Source organism: Tenrec ecaudatus, chromosome X, assembly GCF_050624435.1.
Source record: "Tenrec ecaudatus isolate mTenEca1 chromosome X, mTenEca1.hap1, whole genome shotgun sequence".
In the NCBI taxonomy this organism is placed as follows: Eukaryota; Metazoa; Chordata; class Mammalia; order Afrosoricida; family Tenrecidae; genus Tenrec; species Tenrec ecaudatus.
Window position 1 is genome coordinate 108,539,800 of NC_134548.1, and position 21,206 is coordinate 108,561,005.

Consider the following 21,206-nt stretch of genomic DNA (forward strand, 5'->3'; position numbering starts at 1 on the left):
ACAATTTATGCTGACTTCACTTGCTTTCTTTCCTGTATACTTCCTGGGAGAAGAAAGACTTGTAAACCAACTTTTGTGGAACCGTAAATTAGGGATACCTTTTTGCAATGCTATTGTAAATAGTAATGTTTCTCTTACAGTTCTGATGGTCAACCGAGAGACAGGTTTTCTTGAAGAACACTGAAAACAAGGCTCTGCACACAATAGGTATTCAGTAAATTTTTGATGAATGGACATTACTTAAATATTAACCCATGTTTACCCTTAAAATACTAGAATTGTTTTCCCAAAGACAGAAGAATCTGAAGGAAACTGGTCATATCTTTCTGGTATGTGGCATCACATACCCCAGACATGCAGTATTAGAGTATGAATGAGAAGGGAATGAGAGCCAAAAGACTATTGTAAACTATATTTACAAACCATAAGGAAGATTCCAGAGTGGTGCCTTGGGTATCACCTTGGGAACATGTTAAAACTGGGGATTCATTGGGAGCAGAGCTAGAGATTGTATTTAACTGTAATGTATTAACAATGCTCCCAGATGAATCTAATGCACATTAAGTTCAGGATTCTCTGGTTGACAGGAAAGTTTGTGCTAGTTTTTGTTTTGTTAATGGGAAAATGCTGGGATTTTCTCCAACATCTTTAACCTATTTGTTCCATAAACATGTACCAAGCACCTGTACACAAGGCACCTAGGAGGTAGTGTGAACGTGCAGTGCAATTTGCGCGGAAAAGGAAAGCACTACACATGATTCTGATGCCAACATCCATGTTCCTTCACAGGACTTGAATAGCTTGTTCATTCCTTGGTTTATTTTATTTTAGTAGCTACCACCTCATGTACTGTTTGACACTTGGAGAGGAAAACATGTTCTCAAAGTTGGAATGTACTTGGATTGACATTCAAAGAAACAGGAAGGCAATATTAAAAATAAAACTGATAATCAGATTTAAAATTTCCCAACCAGCTTTTTCCATGCATGTAAGTGGATCTATAAGAAATCATATAGTGAGGTCTCTTACAAATATTGCTATGGGTTTTGCGTGGTTTCATCGATCACCTGGTGCCAGTCACTACTCACTTTTAACATTTTCTGTACATTTTGAATTTAAAAGGGTTAATCCCCTGAAAAGTAGAGCACATAAGAATCCCTGCATATTTTCAGGTATTGTGCTTTGTCTATATTCAATTGCCCATGGGATCCATAGTTAGTTTTAGTTTGTTTGTTTTGTTGTTGTTGTTGTTATTCAAAGCACTCACGGTTCCATAAACAGTACCTAGCAAAAAAGCACATCTCCCTGAATTTTCACATGCTTCTTCTTAATCAAGGTGGGTCCTCATAAAAGCTACTATCTTTCAATTCAGGCAATATCAGTCTTTCCCACTAGGTGTCCATTAAGTCCAGTTTGAGGCCTTTTGTGTATATGTGTGTATCAACAAACAGCATATAATGAAAAAAACCAGAAGTTTCCTATAAGTTCAAAGCTGCTTTGGCATGACACGTACCCAGGAACCTAAATGATTGAACGTAAGTTCTCATACAATCAATTTTCCTTGTTGGATATTCCGGCCTGACTTATGATGGTGAGGGTCCCTGGGAGTTTCAGCTTTCTGCCAAGCTATGAAAATCATACTCATGCTATCAATTCAATTTGGTCATGGACTTCTCAGTTACCCAGAGAGGGCCCCACGGACCTGTGAGGATAATGCGTGTCATTATTTCACCAGACGTTTGTTTTGATTGAGATTTGGGTGGGTTTTTTGGTTTGGTTGGTTTTGAAGGAGCTTGAATAGTCCTGAAGAAGGAAACACCAAAATGGATTTCTACTGCAATGTCAGTCTAATTAAGAGTTATTTTTCCTGCTAAGCCAAATTAGCTGTATAATTTTTAATTCCTCACACTTTGCTTTTATTCTGAGGGTCCCCAAAAATAAAATTCAAAATGGACTGCTCCCAACCCTTCTTTAAAAAAAACCTCAACTATGCTATGACTAGTAATAGTGGGATATCTCTTTTCAAATGATTAATGATAGTCATGTAAGGTCACGGGCATTCCCAGAACAATACAGGTAAACCTAGCATGGTTTCGAGGGCTAAGCCATGATTATGAATTAAATTAGATATGAACTATAATTGGTTATACAGCTACCTACTTTTACACCTTAAATCTTACTCTTCTGGTGATATAAATTTATGGGATGAGAGTCAGAAAAAATAATAGAATGTTCAGGCCGTCTAAACTGAAGCTCCAACATAACATGCTCGTCTCTCTATTTCAATTCTATTATTCTAATAAATGCACTCTGAAGTTCAATTTTAGCTGCAGAACAACCACTGGCCCATTCAAGAGACATTTACATAAAGTAGTAATGAAAGCATCAACAGAATGGTCGGTATTGATTTTTTTTTAGCATGAGAAACCCTCTGCTTTGCTTAGCTCTCCTTCCATAGAGGGGTTTTTGAATATCTTGTTTCTTACCAATATCTGTTTGCTTTAGTGCCTACTGCACAGATTGAAAGCTTCCTCAGCAGTCTTCGTTCAGCTCTGTGCTCACATGTATTGTGGCTCTGCACCTAGGTTACTTAGGCCATCCAATCACACAAATCTCAAATATAAATGTTTCATTTTAATTACCCATAAATATTTGTGGTAGTTATGTTTTGTGTCAACTTGGTTGGGCCAGCATTCTTGGGGAGTTGGCAGCTCAGACCTACTAATTCCCTATGATGTGACCTAACACAAGGTAATTGCCTCTACATACTAGGATCTGCTATTAACAGCCATCAAGTGTAAAAAGGTTAATATGGGATGTAATACTGTTACCCAGATCACAACCCTGATGCCAACCATTGAAAAGAAGTTTCTTCAGGAGTGTGCCTTGCTTCCAACATAAGTGGACACTGTGGAAAACATTGCTTGTCTTTTACTGGGTCTGGATCCTGCATCTGACTTATCAAACAGTCTGACATATTGTCAACCAAACCTGGCTGTTGTCAGTGACCTGCCATCTGACCTGCTTACCTTAGAGTCATTTGTCTCTGCAGCCACAAGCCTGACCTACAGACCTAGGACTCATTCCCCGCTGCATCTACGTGCCTGTGATCTTGCTGCTAATCTTGGGTTCATTAGGCCCAGCAGGTAGATGAGTAGGGAGAAGCTTCCAGCCTAATATGTGACCCACGGACTCAGAACCGACTTGAACCTTGCATTTGCCCATTTCTATGATGATGTGATCAATTTCCTTTATCTATCCCTATATACATATCTATCTATCTATCTCCATCGCACTGGCTTTGTTACACCAGAGAACCTAGCGTAACACAATATTTTAAGATGTTTTGAGTCAAGCAAAAGCTTTCATTACCCTCCCCAGTGTGCACAGTATTTATAAAGATAAGAGATTGGATATCTGCCATTAAAATACCCATAAAATTTTCTCAAACTTGTCAAAGTAATAAGATCTCGAAACTCACGGGAAATTCCACATGAGGAAACACTTAAAGAACTCCTTTTACAGAAAATGAAAAGTAGCAAAGTAAGAAATTTCCCATTAAAAGAATTTCATAGGTATATTATTTTCTAATACTTCTAAATCATCACATAAAATCAGATTTAACAAGATCCCAACTTACTTTTTAAAAAAATTCAAGTGTTTACACATCAATTTCAATGTAAAGAAATATGATAAAACACCAGCAGTCATTACCTTTGCATAATGGGATTACTCGTGATTTTTATTTAGTGGTTGCTTTTTATGCTATCCAGATGTTGCAAAATGCTTACAATAAGCCTAGGTTATTAATTTTAAAATCAGAAAAAGACATGAATGTAAAAATTGCAATCTAATTGTTTTTATATAAAATTCAATATTGCCACAAAATGCATAGAGTATATCAAAGGTCCCAGTCATAGAAAAAAGGCAAGCAAATCGACATACCTTTTGATTAAATGGGCTCGGCTGTTCACGTAGTTGGAGTCAAAAGAATAGTTTTCAGTCTAAAATGGGGAGAAAAAAACATTTTTAAATTATACAAATGAGTCATAGAATGAGGCAAACTTTCTTACTTAGGAAGAATGTTTGTACGGGGAAAGAAGTACTAAATGAGTTGGAAACTATGGCCATAATAGGGCAACAGCCTGAGGAATATCTCCCATCTCATTGGGACCCTAAAGGCTCTGTGGAAGCATCTCTCTTCTATACAATGAGATGAGCTTGACACAAATAGTCTCTAGAATATGGCTGGCTACAGACCATGCAACCACTCACAGTGAAGATGCCATATGACCCGCAAGCTTTACAGAAACTAATTGCTTCCCATTTCCCAGTGGACACAATTCTAGACCCATCAATTGGACTGGAAGTTCAAAGGTATTTTTATTAGTAGTAGATAATTAACATGTTGAAATATTTATTCCATAGCTATGTAAATACAAGCAAGGTAATCCCCCATTGTGAATTTAAACTCTGCACTTCCCTTTGTTTTAAGACACTTTGCTCAGCACTGCTTATGCAGAAAGGCCTTTGTTTTATCACAGATATAAAAGCAAACAGTATTATACCTAAAATGGAGGCGAAGGGCAGCACACGGTGGGGGGGAGGGGGTTGCCAAAGGCTTTCATGTGAAACAGAAAGTTGCAAGCAAGCCCGGGTCTCAGCTCCTATCACTAAAACCCCACTGTGTAATCTGATTACAGAGACTTCCTGAGCAAAGATTTTATAAAAGCAAACACAGAATACCTGCCAGATAACAAGGATGTGAAAATAGTTTATGAGTACCACAGGTTGGGTAGATTGGCGGAAAACAGACTTACGAGGTATGAAACCTTGGGGAAAGTTTATATTGAAAGGAAATGAATGTCCTAATGAAGTGACTCTTACCCCAGAACTACTCTGGAACCTTGGTATGAACTGAAAAAATGCCCAAGGCCATCTCCTGCAGCCTTCTGCCATTGTACCATAGTGCCCAACAGTGCTCAGAGGCCTCTGAAGTCACGGAGGGTGTACAAGAGTTTCCTACCAAGCTAACTGAGCAGCAAGCTTCCTTGTCTGGGTCACCATTTTCTAATTCTTTTAGACACTGCCTATCAACTATTAACGAAGCCATGCTTGTTCTAAGATGCCCTCAAGTTGTCTCCGAATCACAACGGACGGAAACACTGCCCTGTCCTTCGCAATCCTCGCAATTGTTGTCTTGTTCGAACCCATTTTGTTTTCATTTTAAAGTGTGCTCGACTTCAAAATCAGAGATGCAGCCCTTGTTTTCAAGAAGGTCACAGTGTGGGAAAGGAGGAAACACTACAGTAGAACACCTGAGTCCGTCAAGCCGATGGGAATGAGATTGGTGGGGATTGCAGGAGAAAAGAGGAGCAAGGACTGGAAGAAAATGAAGTCTCATCATCATGTCCCCGCCCCCCGCCCACCACACACATGCCCCTGATCTGAAAACCAGCCTATAATGTCCACTCACACAGCTTGTATCTGGAAGATAAATTCTCCTTGAATGTGCACCACAAATAATTCTTAGTGCTGTTGGAATGACTAGATTAGGAGAGTACAAATCAAACGGGCCCATTCATTGACAATTTGTTCAGAAGAAATCACAGGAAGATGAGGCAAACTGAAAGTTTTGTTAAGAATACCACAATCTAAGCTGCCCATCCCTCTGAAAAAAGAATGCTATCATTGTAACATAAGGAATTTTTCAAGCACTCAGCACAATTCAATTATTAATTTGATTGTATAACCTTGGACAAATTCCTTTATCTCTGTGTGCTCCAATCTCCTCCCCTGTAAAATAGGGATGACAGAACTTGAGTCCAGAGGAGAATTTCATATGCAGTTACCATAACTCGGATTGCAATTTTACGCCGTTTTCTATGACATGAAACCCGAATTAGGATCGGGAGTGTGACCTTACTCAGGCAATGAAATAACAGTCCATGTTTCGTCTCGGCCTCAAAATGTACTACAGCATTTCCCCCAAGACAGCTAGTAGAGAGACACACAGATTGAAAGAAATCTAGAGGGTAAAGACTTTTTTCAGGAAAAGTACGAGCAACATCCCAAGGTACTGTCATGTAAAAAGTCAGTTTGCAAGCAAAGTGTCTAAATAACCTGTGTGCACTTTGCATCAAATATGAAGCTCTGTGCTGCCAGAAACACATGTTATGGCACAGAAACAAACCCTTGCAAATGGTATCCTCTAGAGCAGTGGTTCTCAACCTTCCTAATGCTGCGACCCTTTAATACAGTTCCTCATGTTGTGGTGACTCCCAACCATAAAATTATTTTCACTCCTACTTCATAACTGTAATCTTGCTACTGTTATGAATCAGGTGACTCCAGTGAAAGGGTCATTTGTCCCCAAAGGGGTCACGACCCACAGGTTGAGAACCACTGCTCCAGAGACTATACTCCTCCTTAGCCCAAATGGAGAAATGATCTTGTCACAAGGATCTCCACACACAGATACTGTATTAAAAGAAGACAATTCGCTTTCCCTATCTCTGGCATATAATTCAGTTAACCCCAGACACATCAGTCCAGCATGCTCTTTAGCTGTAGATAGGAGATTCTCTCATGGAAGCGGTTTTCCTTCCTATATGTATTTCTCTCTTCCTCCCTTCTTGTCCTCTCAATCACTTATTCCTTTTTTTATTTCTTTTTTTTTCAATCGTAGGAGCTTTTTATAACACCAGCACTAAATCATTGATAAGCATCCAAATCTGACATTGAATAACAACTGCTCAGTCTCTGTGGAGACCATCAAAAATTGCCAATGCCGACTATATTTCAAGTCGTCATGGCGGGGTATTGGGAAAAGTTTTCAACTAGCAATAATCGCGCCTCAGATAAACCTCACTGGCTACAATATTGCCACTGCATAAAGCTTCAATCACTTATTCTTATAGAATCAGCCTTCATGTGTTAATATTCCATTCCCAAACCATCACAAACCACACTGGGTGGGGTGCATGTTGTATACGAAGCCATGGGAAGCGTTAGTCCAGTAGGCACGTTCCTAGAACTGATTTCCTCACAGAGAAGTTGAGGATGATTCATCCACTGTCTTTTCCCTTTGTAATCCGTCTCATATCTCTTTGTAAAGCAGCTTGCTTGCAGTTATGGGAACAACTTATACAAGAGAATTATTCTAATTGGAGAGAATAGATTATTTTGGTCTAATTCAGTACTATGGCCTTAACAAACTGAGCTAAGTGATCATAGATGGCCTCTCATATTATGGATCTGTATATTAAAATCAAGTGTTTTTATTCAGACAGGTTCAAGGTGTGTACTCAAACCCAATTCCTGTGTATTGAAGGAGTAAATATGTTTCCCTGCAAGTGAAGCATGAAGTCAAAGGGAAATTAAAAACTAAACAAAAGATGTTCTTGTATTTTAGGTGAAAGTTAACACAACAAATTAGTTTCCCAGTCAACAATTCATATGCAAATTGTTCTATGATGTTGATTGCTGTTTCCCCATAGACACAACATGTCAAGACTCTACTTATTTTCACCCTGCTGTTCCTATTTCCTTCTCTCCCTGTTGCTCTGCTCTTCCCCTGCCCACAACCAGCTTCTCACCTTTGTTTCAGGACAAATATCCCCTGACTTGCCTTGTATACTATCCTTCTAAGAAACCCTTTCCACATGGATGTTATGGCTTATTTTATAGACCAAGCTTTTATTTGGCAGAACAGTGACGTTGGGGGGTGGCTTTAAGTTCCAGGTTAAAAGAATGATAGTTTCAGGGGTTGCTCCAGTCATTATCTGTCCGGTAAGTCTGATCTTTTCATAAATGAGTTTTCATCTACATTTTTGTTCCACTGTAACCAAGTGTGGGAAACAGAAGGATTTCTCCCAAGTTGTCTCCCCCAAATATATGCCAAACTTAGCTGCTTGCACATGACTATAAACTTGGAGGTCAAAAGAAGTAGATTAGGGGTTATTCTCCCTAAGGGTTATTAGCCATCTAGAGCAATCAGTCACCACTGTTTATCCCACAACAAGTAGGACCGAATCCCTTCTGATAAGGACAGAAGTTGACTGTTTCCTTGTAGTAGACCCAGAGAGCTCAAGCCCACCCAAGCGTGGCCAAGGTTAGGCCGCCATCATGAACCTAGGGTCTGCCCATCTTGTCCCCTTCCTATCATGTGCACACCCCTAGCTCATATTCTTCCTATGATGTGTATGCCTATTGTACTCCTCCTTCCTGTGATGTGTGGTTACCTGAAATCACCCCCCCCCCCCAAGTAGATATAACCCTTAGTTAGCAATAAATGGAGTTCTCCAGTCTCCTGCCAGGTCTTCCAGCCGGGTTTCTGCCCCAACTCACCTCGGTCCACGTTGTGTGTGGACCTGGCTGGTAAGATCATGGCCATCCAGGAGGTGAGCATGCTACCATGAAATGTGTCTGACTCCATTATTTCAATCTCTCTTCTATCTCTCAGGCTCTCGATGACTTTAATATAATATTTATATATATCAACCGTACAATTGTGCATACTAAACCCATGATTAGTGGGGGGGGGGCCTGGCCCCCTTCCATCCACAACCAATATCTCCTGTTGCATGCCTAGTCATAGTGCTTGGGACGTGGTAGCGACGCCATCTAGTTCTTCTACTCTCAGGCTAGAGCAGGCATTGATTCATGTGGATCATTAGTTCTGGGGACCAATTGCTTTATTGATTTTTACTTGCCTTCACCCTCCTTTGTTCTAGGCAGGAAGAGACCAAATAGTTGTATCTCAGGTGGCTTCTCACACGTTTTACAGACCTACCCTCGTCCAGACACTACTCAGCAAACTAGGTTGTCAAGCGTTAACTTTATGAACTATGCTATAATAATTGACCTAGATGTCCTCCGAGACTATAGTCTTTAGCCTTCAAACCCAATTACTCAGTTTGAATGTGTCCAAAAGATTTCCATAATTATGCCTCTGGAAATACTTTCTTGTTGATGAAAAATTTGCAAGTACGAAGCCAGTGGTTCTCAGTCTTGACTGAGGGACTTTATTTTTAAAAGTACTAATGGCTCATTCCTTGAGATTCTGAAGTAACTGCCCTAGAGTGGGGTCTAGCCTTTTTTAAAAAAAATTTCTTGGGCAATTCCAATGTACATCCACGGTGATGAACAACTGTACTGAGCAGAAGCCTGGTGACAGATTTTGACCTGATGTGCTTTTTACTACGGCAATTCCATGTGTTTAGAAGATTGCACTTCTCTGGTGTTAACAAACCCAGGGACAAGGAAACAAGTGATCCAAATTGGTGGGGAGGAGGATGTAGGAGGACTGGTAGGGAGCAACCAAGAGTAATGTAACCGAGAGGAATTACTGTAACCCAAATGAAGGCTGAGCATGATAATGGGGCAAGAGGAAAGTAAAAGTAAATAGAGGAAAGAGCTAGGAGGCAAAGGACATTTATAGAAGTCTAAATAAAGGCATGTACATATGTAAATATATTTCTATATTATTATGGGGAAATAGATTTATGAGCATATATTTATAGGTTTAGTATTAAGGTAGCAGATGGACATTGGACCTCTACTCAAGTACTCCCTCAATGCAAGAACAGTTTGTTCTATTAAACTGGCATTCTATGATGCTCACCTTCCCTACACGATCACTGAAGAAAAACGGGTGCATAAGCAAATGTGGTGAAAAAAGCTGATAGCGCCCGGCTATCAAAAATATAGCATCTGGGGTCTTAAAGGCTTGACGGTAAACAAGCAGCTATCTACTCAGAAGCAACAAAGCCCACATGGAAGAAGCAAACCAGTCTGTGTGATCATGAGGTGTTTAAGAGATGAGGTATCAGGCATCAAGAACAAAAAATCATATCATTGTGAATGAGGGGGACTGCGGAATGGGGACCCAAAGTCCATCTGTAGGCAATTGGACATCCCCTTATGGAAGGGTGGCAGGGAGGCGATGAGCCAGTCAGGGTACAGTGTAACAATGATAAAACAAACTTTCCTCTATAAATATAGACACATAGATCTATTTCCCCATCCTCCTATATATATTTGCATGTACATGTCTTTGTCTAGACCTCCATGGATGCCCTTTGACTCCTAGCTCTTTCCTCCATCTCCCTTGACCTTCCTCCTGCCCTACTACCATGCTTCATCGCCACCTGGGCTAGAGTATACCTCTTCTCTAAGCAACCTTACCCTTGATCATTTCCCACCAGGCCTGCCACTCCCCCTTCTCTACCATTTGGGGTCCCATGTTTTTCCCTTGTCCCTGGGTTTGTTAACACCACTTCCTTACCCCCCCTACCCCCCCACCCCAAGTACCCCCGGAACTGTCGGTCCCGTTGTTTTTTATCCAGATAGTTCATCCAGCCTGTCCTATTCAGACAGACCTGTGGAGTCACTAACATGCACGAAAACTAGACAGAGGAAAACAAAGCAACAGTATACAACCAGACAACAAAACAACCAAAACAAACCACTGAAAAAGAACAGAACAAAACAGTTCACAAGAGAAAAGCTTGTAGTTAGTTCAGGAATCGTTTGCTGGCCCTTAGGAGCGTTTTCCAGTCCAGTCTGTTGGGGCACCACGCCCTGGCCCCAAAGTCCACTTTCAGCATTCCCTGGGGACCTTGCCAATCCATTCCCTTGCTGTTCCGCTGCACTCCCCCAGTGATTTGCCTCGGTGTGGTGGGATCAGGTCAGGTGCAATTCCCACACTGTGTCTCCGGTGCTGTCCCCTGTATCGCCCTTAGTCACTGAGGGGCATCATGTCTCATAGTAGGGCCAGCCATGTTGTTCAACACTCCCTCAATGCATGAATACCTTCTTTTATTAAATTGGAACTCTATGATGCTCACTCTCCCAACACAACAGCTGGAGCCAAAGTGGGTGAACAAGTAAATGTGGTGAAGAAAGCTGATGGTGCCCGGCTATCAAAAGAGATAGTGACTGGGGTCTTAAAGGCTTGAAGATAAACAAGCGGCCATCTAGCTCAGAAGCAACAAAGTCCACATGGAAGAACACACCAGCCTGTGTGATCGAGTGGTCCCAAAGGAATCAGTTACCAGGCATCAAAGAACAAAAAATCATATCATTGACTGCACACCTCCATGATAGGATCGCTGAAGACAAATGGGTGCATAAGCAAATGTGGTGAAGAAAGCTGATGGTGCCCGGCTATCAAAAGAGATAGTGTCTGGGGTCTTAAAGGCTTGAAGGTGAACAAGCGGCCATCTAGCTCAGAAGCAAATAAGCCCACATGGAAGAAGCACACCGGCCAGTGCGATCACGAGGTGCCCAAGGGACCAGGTATAAGGCATCATGCAAAAAAAAAGATATAAGTGTGTGTATGTATGTGTATATATGTGTATATGTATATAGGTATGTGTATATATGTATATATATATCATATTAAATGAAGGGGGAAGTGCAGAGTGGAGACCCAAGGCCCAAGTGTCGGCCAATGGAGATCCCCTCATAGAGGGGTTAAGAGAGGAGATGGGTTAATTAGGGTGTGAGGTAGTATCGATGAAGAACACAGCTTTCCCCCAGATCCTGGATGCTTCCTCCCCCCAACTACCATGATCCGAATTCTACCTTGCAGGGCTGGATAGGACAGAGGCTGTACACTGGTACATATGAGGGTTGGAGGTACAGGGAATCCAGGGTGGATGATACCTTCAGGACCAAGGGTGTGAGGGACGATGCTGGGAGAGTGGAGGGTGAGTGGGTTGGAAAGGGGCAACTGATTACAAGGATCCACATGTGACCTCTTCCCTGGGAGAGGGACAGCAGAGAAGGGGGGAAGGGAGACTCCGGATAGGGCAAGATATGACAAAATAACGAGGTATAAATTACCAAGGGCATATGAGGGAGGGGGGAATGGGGAGGGAGGGGGGGGAAAGAGGACCTGATGCAAGGGGCTTAAGTGGAGAGCAAATGCCTTGAGAATGATTGGGGCAGGGAATGTATGGATGTGCTTTATACAATTGATGTATGTATATGTATGGATTGTGGTAAGAGTTGTTTGAGTCCCTAATAAAATGTAAAAGAAGAAAAGAGAAAAAAATGATTAGGGCAAAGACTGTACAGATGTGCTTTATACAATTGATGTATGTATATGTATGAACTGTGAAAAGAATTGTATCAGCTCCAATAAATTGTTAAAATAAAAAAATTTAAAAAAAAAAACTTTCCTCTAGTTCCTAAATGCTTCCTCCCCACCACTATCATGATCCCAATTCTACCTTACAAATCTGGCTAGACCAGAGGATGTACACAGCTACAGATAGGAACTGGAAACACAGGACATCCAGGACGGATGATCCCATCGAGACCATTGGTGAGAGTGGCGATCCTGGGAGGGTGGAGGGAGGGTGGGTGGGTAGAGAGGGGGAACGAATTATAAGGATCAACATATAACCTCCTCCCTGGGGGACAGAAAACAGAAAAGTGGGTGATGGGAGACGTCGGACAGTGTAACATATGGAAAAACAATAATTTATAAATTACCAAGCATTCATGAGGGAGGGGAGAGTGGGGCGGGAGGGTGAAAAATGAGGAGCTGATGCCAGGAGCGTACGTGGAGAGCAAATCTTTTGAGAATGATGAGGGTAACGAATGTAGAAATGTGCTTTATACAATTGATGCATGTGTGGATTGTGATAAGAGTTGTATGAGCCCCCCAAAAAATGATTTAAAAAAAGAAGAAGATCGCACTTTTCTTCTCAGATTATCTGTCAAGATCTTCTCAGTACTGGGTAAACAACTTCAGTAGAAACATACTTTTAAAAGAATAATAATAAATGATATTTTCCCTTTTTACGTGAATGTATTGGCTCCAGGTTAGCCTTATTTAATCAAAAATTTGCTTGACATTATTCCAATCCCCTCTCTAAGCATTCTAAATGGCAAATAACATGAAACATTTGAGGAGAAATTTTCTCTAAATGTCACATTAATTTCGCTAAGAAATGTACCTATCTCTAATGAGACAGCCAGGTTAACTCAGGAACACAGAAAAGAGATGAGAGCAACATATGCTTCTGAAAACTCTAATTTTGACATTAAAAAGAAATGGGTCTACAGCAAACTCTTTTTTTCTGTTTCAAAGGTAAATAAGAGCCACTTTCTTATCATTTAATATATTTCTTCCAAATCCTTTCTCTACTTAGAAGTCTTTATCCGAGGAATTCACGGAGAGCAGGCTTCTCGCTTGACCTAGGTTTAATGAAATCTTGATTTTCTGAAACCTTCAAAGAATATGTAATTCTGGATAGCTAAATTTCCAGATAGGTGAGCATGTTTCCTTTTATGGACTAACACTTTTCTCTAAAACCTCAACCATTCTGCCTTGTTTCTAAAATGTATCACATAATTTTCTGTCTTAAAATAGATAATGGAATGTATAATTTAACCTCTTGTTAGTTATTTAGGATATATCTTTGAACATAAATTATTAGACTATGCTCATTTTACCTGCACATTTAAAGCAATAGTTATTTGTTTGTTTTGAGTTCTTAACATGGAGACATAATCAAATATATGACACATAATTTTTTGACTTTATGTCCCTTACCAACTTGTTATCAAACACTTAGCTGTTATTTCTCAATGGTATTAGCATATTCAAAGCAACTCCTCTTTCAAGTTTGATGCTTCCTATCATAGTTACAATGATCTAGCAAATATGAGTTAATAAATTCTAAGTAGTGAGATGACATGTTGTCCGAAGAGGAAAATGACACAATCTGTAATCTATGGATTTGGGGTGACAAGTTTTGGATTTTATTATTATTTATCTTTTCACCTGCGTTTTTTTCTACAATCTATTCTCAGTTCCCTTCTGTGCACTTGAGGTTTCTGGTGAGATTCCTGGGTGGGTGATGTGTCATTAGATTTCCATGTTAATAAGACTAACACATCCAAAGTTGAATACTTCCACTTTGTCAGGCCCACAAGGAAGCAGAGTATGGCCTACTTTAATTGTCATTTTGCATTACTTTTACAGTTCACTGAATAGTGCCCTAGTCTCGGGAAGAGTGACTGCAGCTTGCTCAGCACCGCATTGCTCACCAGAAAAGACTGCAACCCTGGGAAGGAAGAAGTCCCAAAAATGCAGGTATCCAGGATTAGAATGTTTGCCTGGCGGCACACCTCCTCAAGTCACCACACCAAGTTTACAAAAGTTACAGACTCTGGAATGAAAGCAGAGATTCCTCAAACGAAGGTTTTCATTTAAAAATTAACAGCCATTTAAAATCATATCAGGGGACTTCAGAAAGTTTGTAGGGAAAAACCCCATTATCTTTTAATGCCATTTCCCATGAACTATTTGAAGCCCCCTCATACTATGAATGAACTGAAAAGCATCATAGCTGCAATGTGCTAATGACTCATAATAGTCATTTTACCAATACAAATAGGGTGACCCTAATCCCAAATAAATGCACAACATAATTTTAAGATACTATTGTTTCTTAACTACTGACTTTCAGTAATATTAAGTGTGTCTATTCATCAACCATGAGAAGACTCATAACCTTCTCTAAACATAGTTCCTGTTTTAGATATCAAAGTGCTCGTCTCTTCACCAAAGCATTTTTAAAATGAATTGATAAACAGTGGTTTCTTCTTATCCCCAACACATAAAAATGAAAATTCCATATAAAAATGAAGCCAACAGGTCTCCAGCAAGAATCTGTATCTAAAGACTCATCCATCCAGACGGTAGCAGCTGAGCAGGAATTAGCAAAGGTGGAATCAAAACACCATCCCCAGTGTTCCCATCACTACAAAGCTCATATTTACTCTGAACTAGAAAACAATGTGAGTAAATTCCTACTAACCACACATGTGATAGGGTATATGCTCACCACACCCCTCCAGCTCTCATTTTCTCTATTTGGGAGAGGGGGGAGAGAGAGAGGAGAGAGAGAGAGAGAGAGAGAGAGAGAGAGAGAGAGAGAGAGAGAGAGAGAGAGAGAGAGAGAGAGAGAGAGAAAGCAATGAAGTATAGTGGTGAGATCTGAGTTTCATCCCATATGTGACACACTGATAAAACCAAACACCAAGTGTATTCTGACTCATAACTATTGTGTAAGACCGAGTAGAACTGCCCCATAAGGTTCCCAAGGCTGCAAGCCTTTATAGATGCTGCTGGCACAGCTTTCTTCTGCAAAGGCTTCTGAGTTAGCAGCCCAACACTGAACACACTGTGCCACCCAGATTTCCTTGACTCGCTGATGCACTTGAATCAGTCACTTTATCCCTCTGAAAGTCCTCATTTATGCAAAACCTGAGTATTGTAAAACAAAGTAACTTTTATTCATCCATCCATTCGTTCAATAGACATGTGCCAACTTTGTAGTCTACACTGAGTATGAAAAGAAAGAAATAGACACAAGGTTTGTCTTCAAAGAAGTCACAAACTAATGGGCGAGGGATAGTTAGAAAGTCGGCCCTTTAGAAAAATTAATTTAAAAAGGGACTGGTATCTACCTAGCTGCAGAAACATGCCTGTACTTGTACATGAACATATGGGGTACAAATTTAAGAATGATTCCAAATGCTTGACAAGAGTAGGTAGTTCACCAAGGAGGCTGTGAAGGCCTTTAGATTTGTATTTGTTTTATGTATATATATATGTGTGTGAGTACATATATAATAATAATCCATGTTATAAACCAAGAACCCTTCATTTCCTGTCAAGTAATTTATAAAATTCTTGAGGTTCTTAAGAATAGATCTTGTATCTATACCTTCTGCTCCCTTTCCACAGACTTCATCTCCTTGTGCCACTGTTTCCTCATCTTCTTTGTCCTTTTGCTTTAGTACACACTGCAATCTGCTATCTGAAATAGTCTTCCTCACTCACTATTTTTGTCACATTGCTTCTCTTCTCAGGACCCTACCGAGACTCTTTGTTGTATGTAGCATTAAATCTAAATTAAATCTTTAGCTGAGAGTTTATGAAATACCAGTCTTCACCTTCTCCTCTACCTAGCTACCCCCATTCTAATATAAAAAGAGGGCTTCACAAAGTACGTGACAAAATTCCATTATCTTTTCATTGTAGTTGTTGGCAAATTTTTTTGTGGGTAGTATGTCAGTCAGTTTATTTTCTGTGCTGGACTGTAAAGTCTCTTTGAGGCCCCTATGACATTTGGATAATTGGTTTGTGAAAAAGGAAGTCAGAAGAAGAATTCATGTATTTGCACTGTAGTTTTGGCAATTATTATTATATATATCATGGACAGCTGAAAGAAAAACAAGTCAGTATTAAAAGTGCTAGAACCATAGAGTTCCTTAGAAACAAGGCAAAACCAATTGCTAGAAAATGGCGGGCTCAATAAAGTAACAGGCAAGCAGAAATGAAGGAAGTTCTCAACGATATGCATTGACACTGCTGCCACACCAATGGGCTCAAGCATACCAATGATCAGGAAGATGACACAGGACTGGGCAACATTTCATTCTGTTTTACATAAGGTCACCACGTGTAGAATCTGACTTGATGGCAGTTAACAACAACAACATGCCATTTGCCATAATTCTGCCCATCTAGCATCAGTTAATGACCAGAGACTAGATGGAAGAACAATGAAGCTAGTTGTCGTAACTAAAGTATATGACCAATTCTATTAGGCCAGGCTAGTCCTATTTCTTCAGCGTGCATCCATTCTGCACACTAATTTCTATAATTTCTATTTGTTCTGTGTCCTCACTCCCAACTGTTATTTTTATTGTTAGCCAATGAACTTGGCCCTGAACGCATGACAACCCCATGCTTAATGGGATCAGATCTTTGTGACACAAAAGGTTTCCATTGACTGATTTTTTGGGAAGTAGATCACCATCCTTTCTTAGTCTATCTTAGTTGGGAACCGCCATGGAAACCTGTTCAGTATCATAGGGATAGTGGCTATGTTTGCAGTACATGATCCCATATGTGCAACTTGAAAGGCAAGAATTCTACCACGGAACCACCACTTTCTCCATCACTCTCTGCTACTACATACTGGTCTGGATATATCTTCCAGGAAAATGATGATACAGTTAGGTATCTTCTGCCTATTTAAAGCCATCAGTCCTGCCACATCACTACAAAAAGGAGAGGTGACTCAATAAAAATAAAATTCATAAAGGTCAACAGACATACTTTGAACTATTTACAGGTTTGGCACTTTATTTCATGTATATCTATGTAAGATAGACAGGATAAACAATCTTGAGGAGAAAACAATGGGACCAATGGTAATGAGGGGGATTAGGAGAGGGAGAGGTGGGGAAAGGAAGGGGGAAGCCAACAAACCCAGGGACAAGGAAACAACAAATGAGCTATAATCAATGGCAAGGAGGGCGTAGAATGCCTGGTGGGCTACATTGGTCGAGGGCATAGAATGCCTGTTGGGCTACATTGGTCAAGTGCAATGTAGCTGAGAGGAATTACTGAAATCTGAATGAAGGTCAAACATGATAGTGGAACAAGAGGAAAGTAAAAGGAAAGAACTAGGAGGCAATGGACATTTATAAAAGTCTAAATACAGCAAGTAGCAGATAGACATTGGACCTCTACTCAAGTAATCTTTCAACACAAGAACATTTAGTTAAAAAAATAAAAGAACATTTGGTTCTAATAACCTGGCATTCTGTGAAGCTCACCTTCCCAACACAATCACAATGAGTGTGATCATGAGGTGTCAACAGGATTAGGTGTCAGGTATCAGAAGACCCCAAACAATCATATCTATGCAAACTAGGGGGGGGGGCGGAACAGTGACCCAAAGCCCATCTGTAGACAATTGGACATCCCCTTACAGAAGGGTCACAAGGAATGGATGAGACAGACAGGGTGAAGTGTAGCACCAACGAAACATATAACATTGTTCTAGTTTTTTGATGCTTCCTCTGCCCCACTCTTAAGACCCCAGGTTTGCCTCACAAATTCCACTAGACCAGAGCATGTACACTGGTACAAATAAGAACTCTCGACACACAAAATCCAGGAGAGATAAACTCCTAGGAATAATAATGGGAGTAACGATACCAAGAGGGTAGGGGGAAGGTGGGGGGAGAAAGTGGGGGCCATTCACACTGATCAACTTATAACCCCACCCACCCAGGGTGAAGGGAGACAGCAGATGGTGTGAGACATGAAAACAATAATTTATAATTTATCAAGGGTTTATGAGCGTGGGGCGGGGGGAATGAGCTGATATCAAGGGCTCAAGTAGAAAGAAAATGTTTTCAAAAGGATGATAGCAACATATGTACAAATGTGCTTGACACAATGGATATATGGATTGTTATAAGAGCTGTAAGCACTCCCCCAATAAAATGTGTTCTTTTTAAAAAAAGGAATAGAAAGGGAAATCCTTAACATAATAAAGGCCATAAATGCAAAAAGAAAAAAAAGCAGAGGTAACAATCACTAGTGCACCCAAGCCAGGGAAGATAACATTTCCATATGATGATAAAGTTCCACTAGATTGTAGATCTCTGAGTAACAGGTTGGCAGTATGGCACCCATTTTTTCCACAGGTGGAAGTACACTCAAGGCCATGGCTAGCTTCCCAGGCTATCAACAGGAAACCCAGACCCTATGGTTCACATTCAACAAGTCAAATGAAAAAAATTCCTCTCCTGCTAGACTTTCACTATAACACCTAAAGTTTTACTGAAGCTATTAAATGTCATGAGATGACAAAGAGGCCCAGGGAACTCACATTTCTCTGCCCTCATCTTTGATTGGATCAATTTTTTGCCTTTAGAAGAACAATCCAGTGGCAAATTTCACTACATTGACTTCCTTGAGAAGCTATCTACAATTGTCTTCTGGAAGGCAGGCAATCCATCCACCAAAAAAAAAAAACAGTTAAAAGACCAGGCTAAGGATCATATTATTTTCACAAAGAGCCTTCTGAATAAGCTACTAGAGCTCATATTTAAGTCCTCGGTGTGTCATAGTGTACTCTACAGTAATACCTACAAGTGGGCATGAACAGTACTTCATCAGAGAAGACATTCAGGTAACCAACAAACATATGTAGAAAAGCAGCAATAATAGTAAAGTTAAAAAAAACCACAACAAATGCTGGCAAAGGTGTGGAAAGACTAGAAACCTCATATGCTCACTGCTGGTAGGATGGGAAAACAGCAAAACCACTGTAGAAAGTGGTATGGCGCTTCTTCCAAAAGTTGAGACAGAAATACCATATAACTCAGCAGTCTCTCTATTTGACAGATATCCTAGAGAAATAAGAATCACTACATGGTTATACATACACACATGTTCATGTTAGCAGGTATAGAAGAAGAACAATAACATTTAGGAAGTTCACGTACTTTAGAATAACCAACCATTTGATATCATAAGGATGGCAATTACTCAAGGACTAAATTCAGAAAGGTTAGGAAAGGAGGAATAGAAGCAGGAAAGCTAGAGGAAGTGGGATACGTGATGTTAGGAATTGCAATCAATGACATGAAACAAAATTTGCATGAATTGTTGAATGGAAATCTAATCTGCTTTATAAACCTTCATCTTCACAATAAAAAGTTTTAAAAAAACAAAAGTAGCGCCTGCTTATTTAAAAAACCAGCAACTCAAAAAAATAGTTAACGCTTATTCTGTTGTCGTTGTTCTTAGGTGCCGTTGGCTTCAACTCAGAGTGATCTTATATATAACAGAACTTCATATTGCCTGGTCCTATGCCATCCCCACAACCGTTGCTAGGTGTAAGCCCACTGACGCAGATAACATGTCACTCCATTTAATGGAGGTTACTCCTCTGGCCCACTACTTCATCAAACATGATGCCTTTCTCCAACACTTTGGTCCCTCCGCATATGTCCAAGTGAGATGAAGGTTCACCTTCCTTGTGTGCAACATTCTAGCTGTATTGCCACCAAGGGTGCTGTTTTCCCCCATTGAGCAGTCAATGATTTATTCAACATTCTTCAACATCACCACAGTTTGAACGCATCCGTTCTCCTTTGGTCTTACTGCTTCACAGTCTACCTTTCGCAAGCATGTGAGGTGATTGAAAACACCACAGCTCAGGTCAGACACACCTTAGCCATCAAAGTGACATCTTTGCTTTTTAACATTTTAATGGTATATTTTCACTGAATTTTCCCAATGAAAAAATCAACAAGGTCTCAGAGTGAGTAAAAGTGACTTAAAAGAAAGTAAAATGACAGATCCAAATCAGGCGAGTTAACCTATCTCATCCTACATAAATAAAACTCACCCGAAGGGTAAACAGCTCTCAACATTTGCCAGTGGAACAAATCCTGGAGTCAAACCACCAGCCCCAAATATGTAGCACAACACATTAAAGCTATTTTGTAAGCACAGAGTGCCTTTCATCCTCAAATATCAAAGCACTTTACAAGCAAGTGCCAACTGTCTCCCCACCCCCACCCCCACCCCTTCAACAGCCAAGAAAAGAAACACACGGGTTAAGTGCTACAGCCACATTAAACACTGACTCCAATAGAACATGCCACCACATCCAGGACAAGGGGGTGGAGAAAAACAGAAGAGAAGCTCTGTTCTTGGCATTACTTGCTACTGAGATGAAAAGCAAGCAGAGAGCAGAAGCATCAGGGAAATGATTAGCCTGTTTCATGTGCTCTTAGCTGCGTCCCACTCACGGGTCAGGGGAATATAGTCTATGAGCTAGACAACAGAAAAAGCGTGTGCATACTAAGGAGAGGTAGTTCTCCAAGCCTGCTTATATAGGCCAAAGGATCCAATCAATAGTCACTTTCTGCCCTGGAAACTTGGTGACCATTTCAACCGTCCCTTAAAGTTAACCATCTTTAAGATGTGACCTAACAGAACCAGTAATGACTGACAGCTTGCTCCAATTTCAGAAGTTATGATTTGGTCGAGCTGCTCCAACTGATGACAAAAAAAAACAAAACAAAAATCAGGCTTCCCACATGCAATGGTCCACAGTATATGAGTTCTCCTGAACTCACCTGTCTTTGAGTCCCTCTGGCTCAGAGAAGGCCCTGCACTCTAAGAATCTGAGCTGATCCATTCCTTTTGGATAAACTCTACTAAGCAGCTGCAGAGCCCTGACTGCCTACACACTACACTTTCTATTGAGCAAGCTTTGTCATCTGAAAAGACTTTCAAAATATTTGGAGGGGGAAACGATAGGTGGCCCTGTGCCTATGGGCCAAAACAACACCCCCAAATC

General features: G+C 40.5%; 1 protein-coding gene and 1 non-coding gene across 2 annotated transcripts in view; both read right to left on the reverse strand.

Annotated features, from left to right (window-relative positions):
* Nucleotides 1-21,206, reverse strand: part of PCDH19 (protocadherin 19) — a 127,969-nt gene that overhangs the window by 54,086 nt on the left and 52,677 nt on the right. The window contains exon 4 of the mRNA XM_075538899.1: nt 3,946-4,004. Within this exon, the coding sequence (XP_075395014.1) occupies nt 3,946-4,004 (59 nt within the window). The remainder of the gene's footprint in view (nt 1-3,945; nt 4,005-21,206) is intronic.
* LOC142435171 (U4 spliceosomal RNA) lies at nt 6,760-6,900 on the reverse strand. The gene has a single exon (XR_012781284.1). It is a non-coding gene; the product is annotated as a U4 spliceosomal RNA (small nuclear RNA).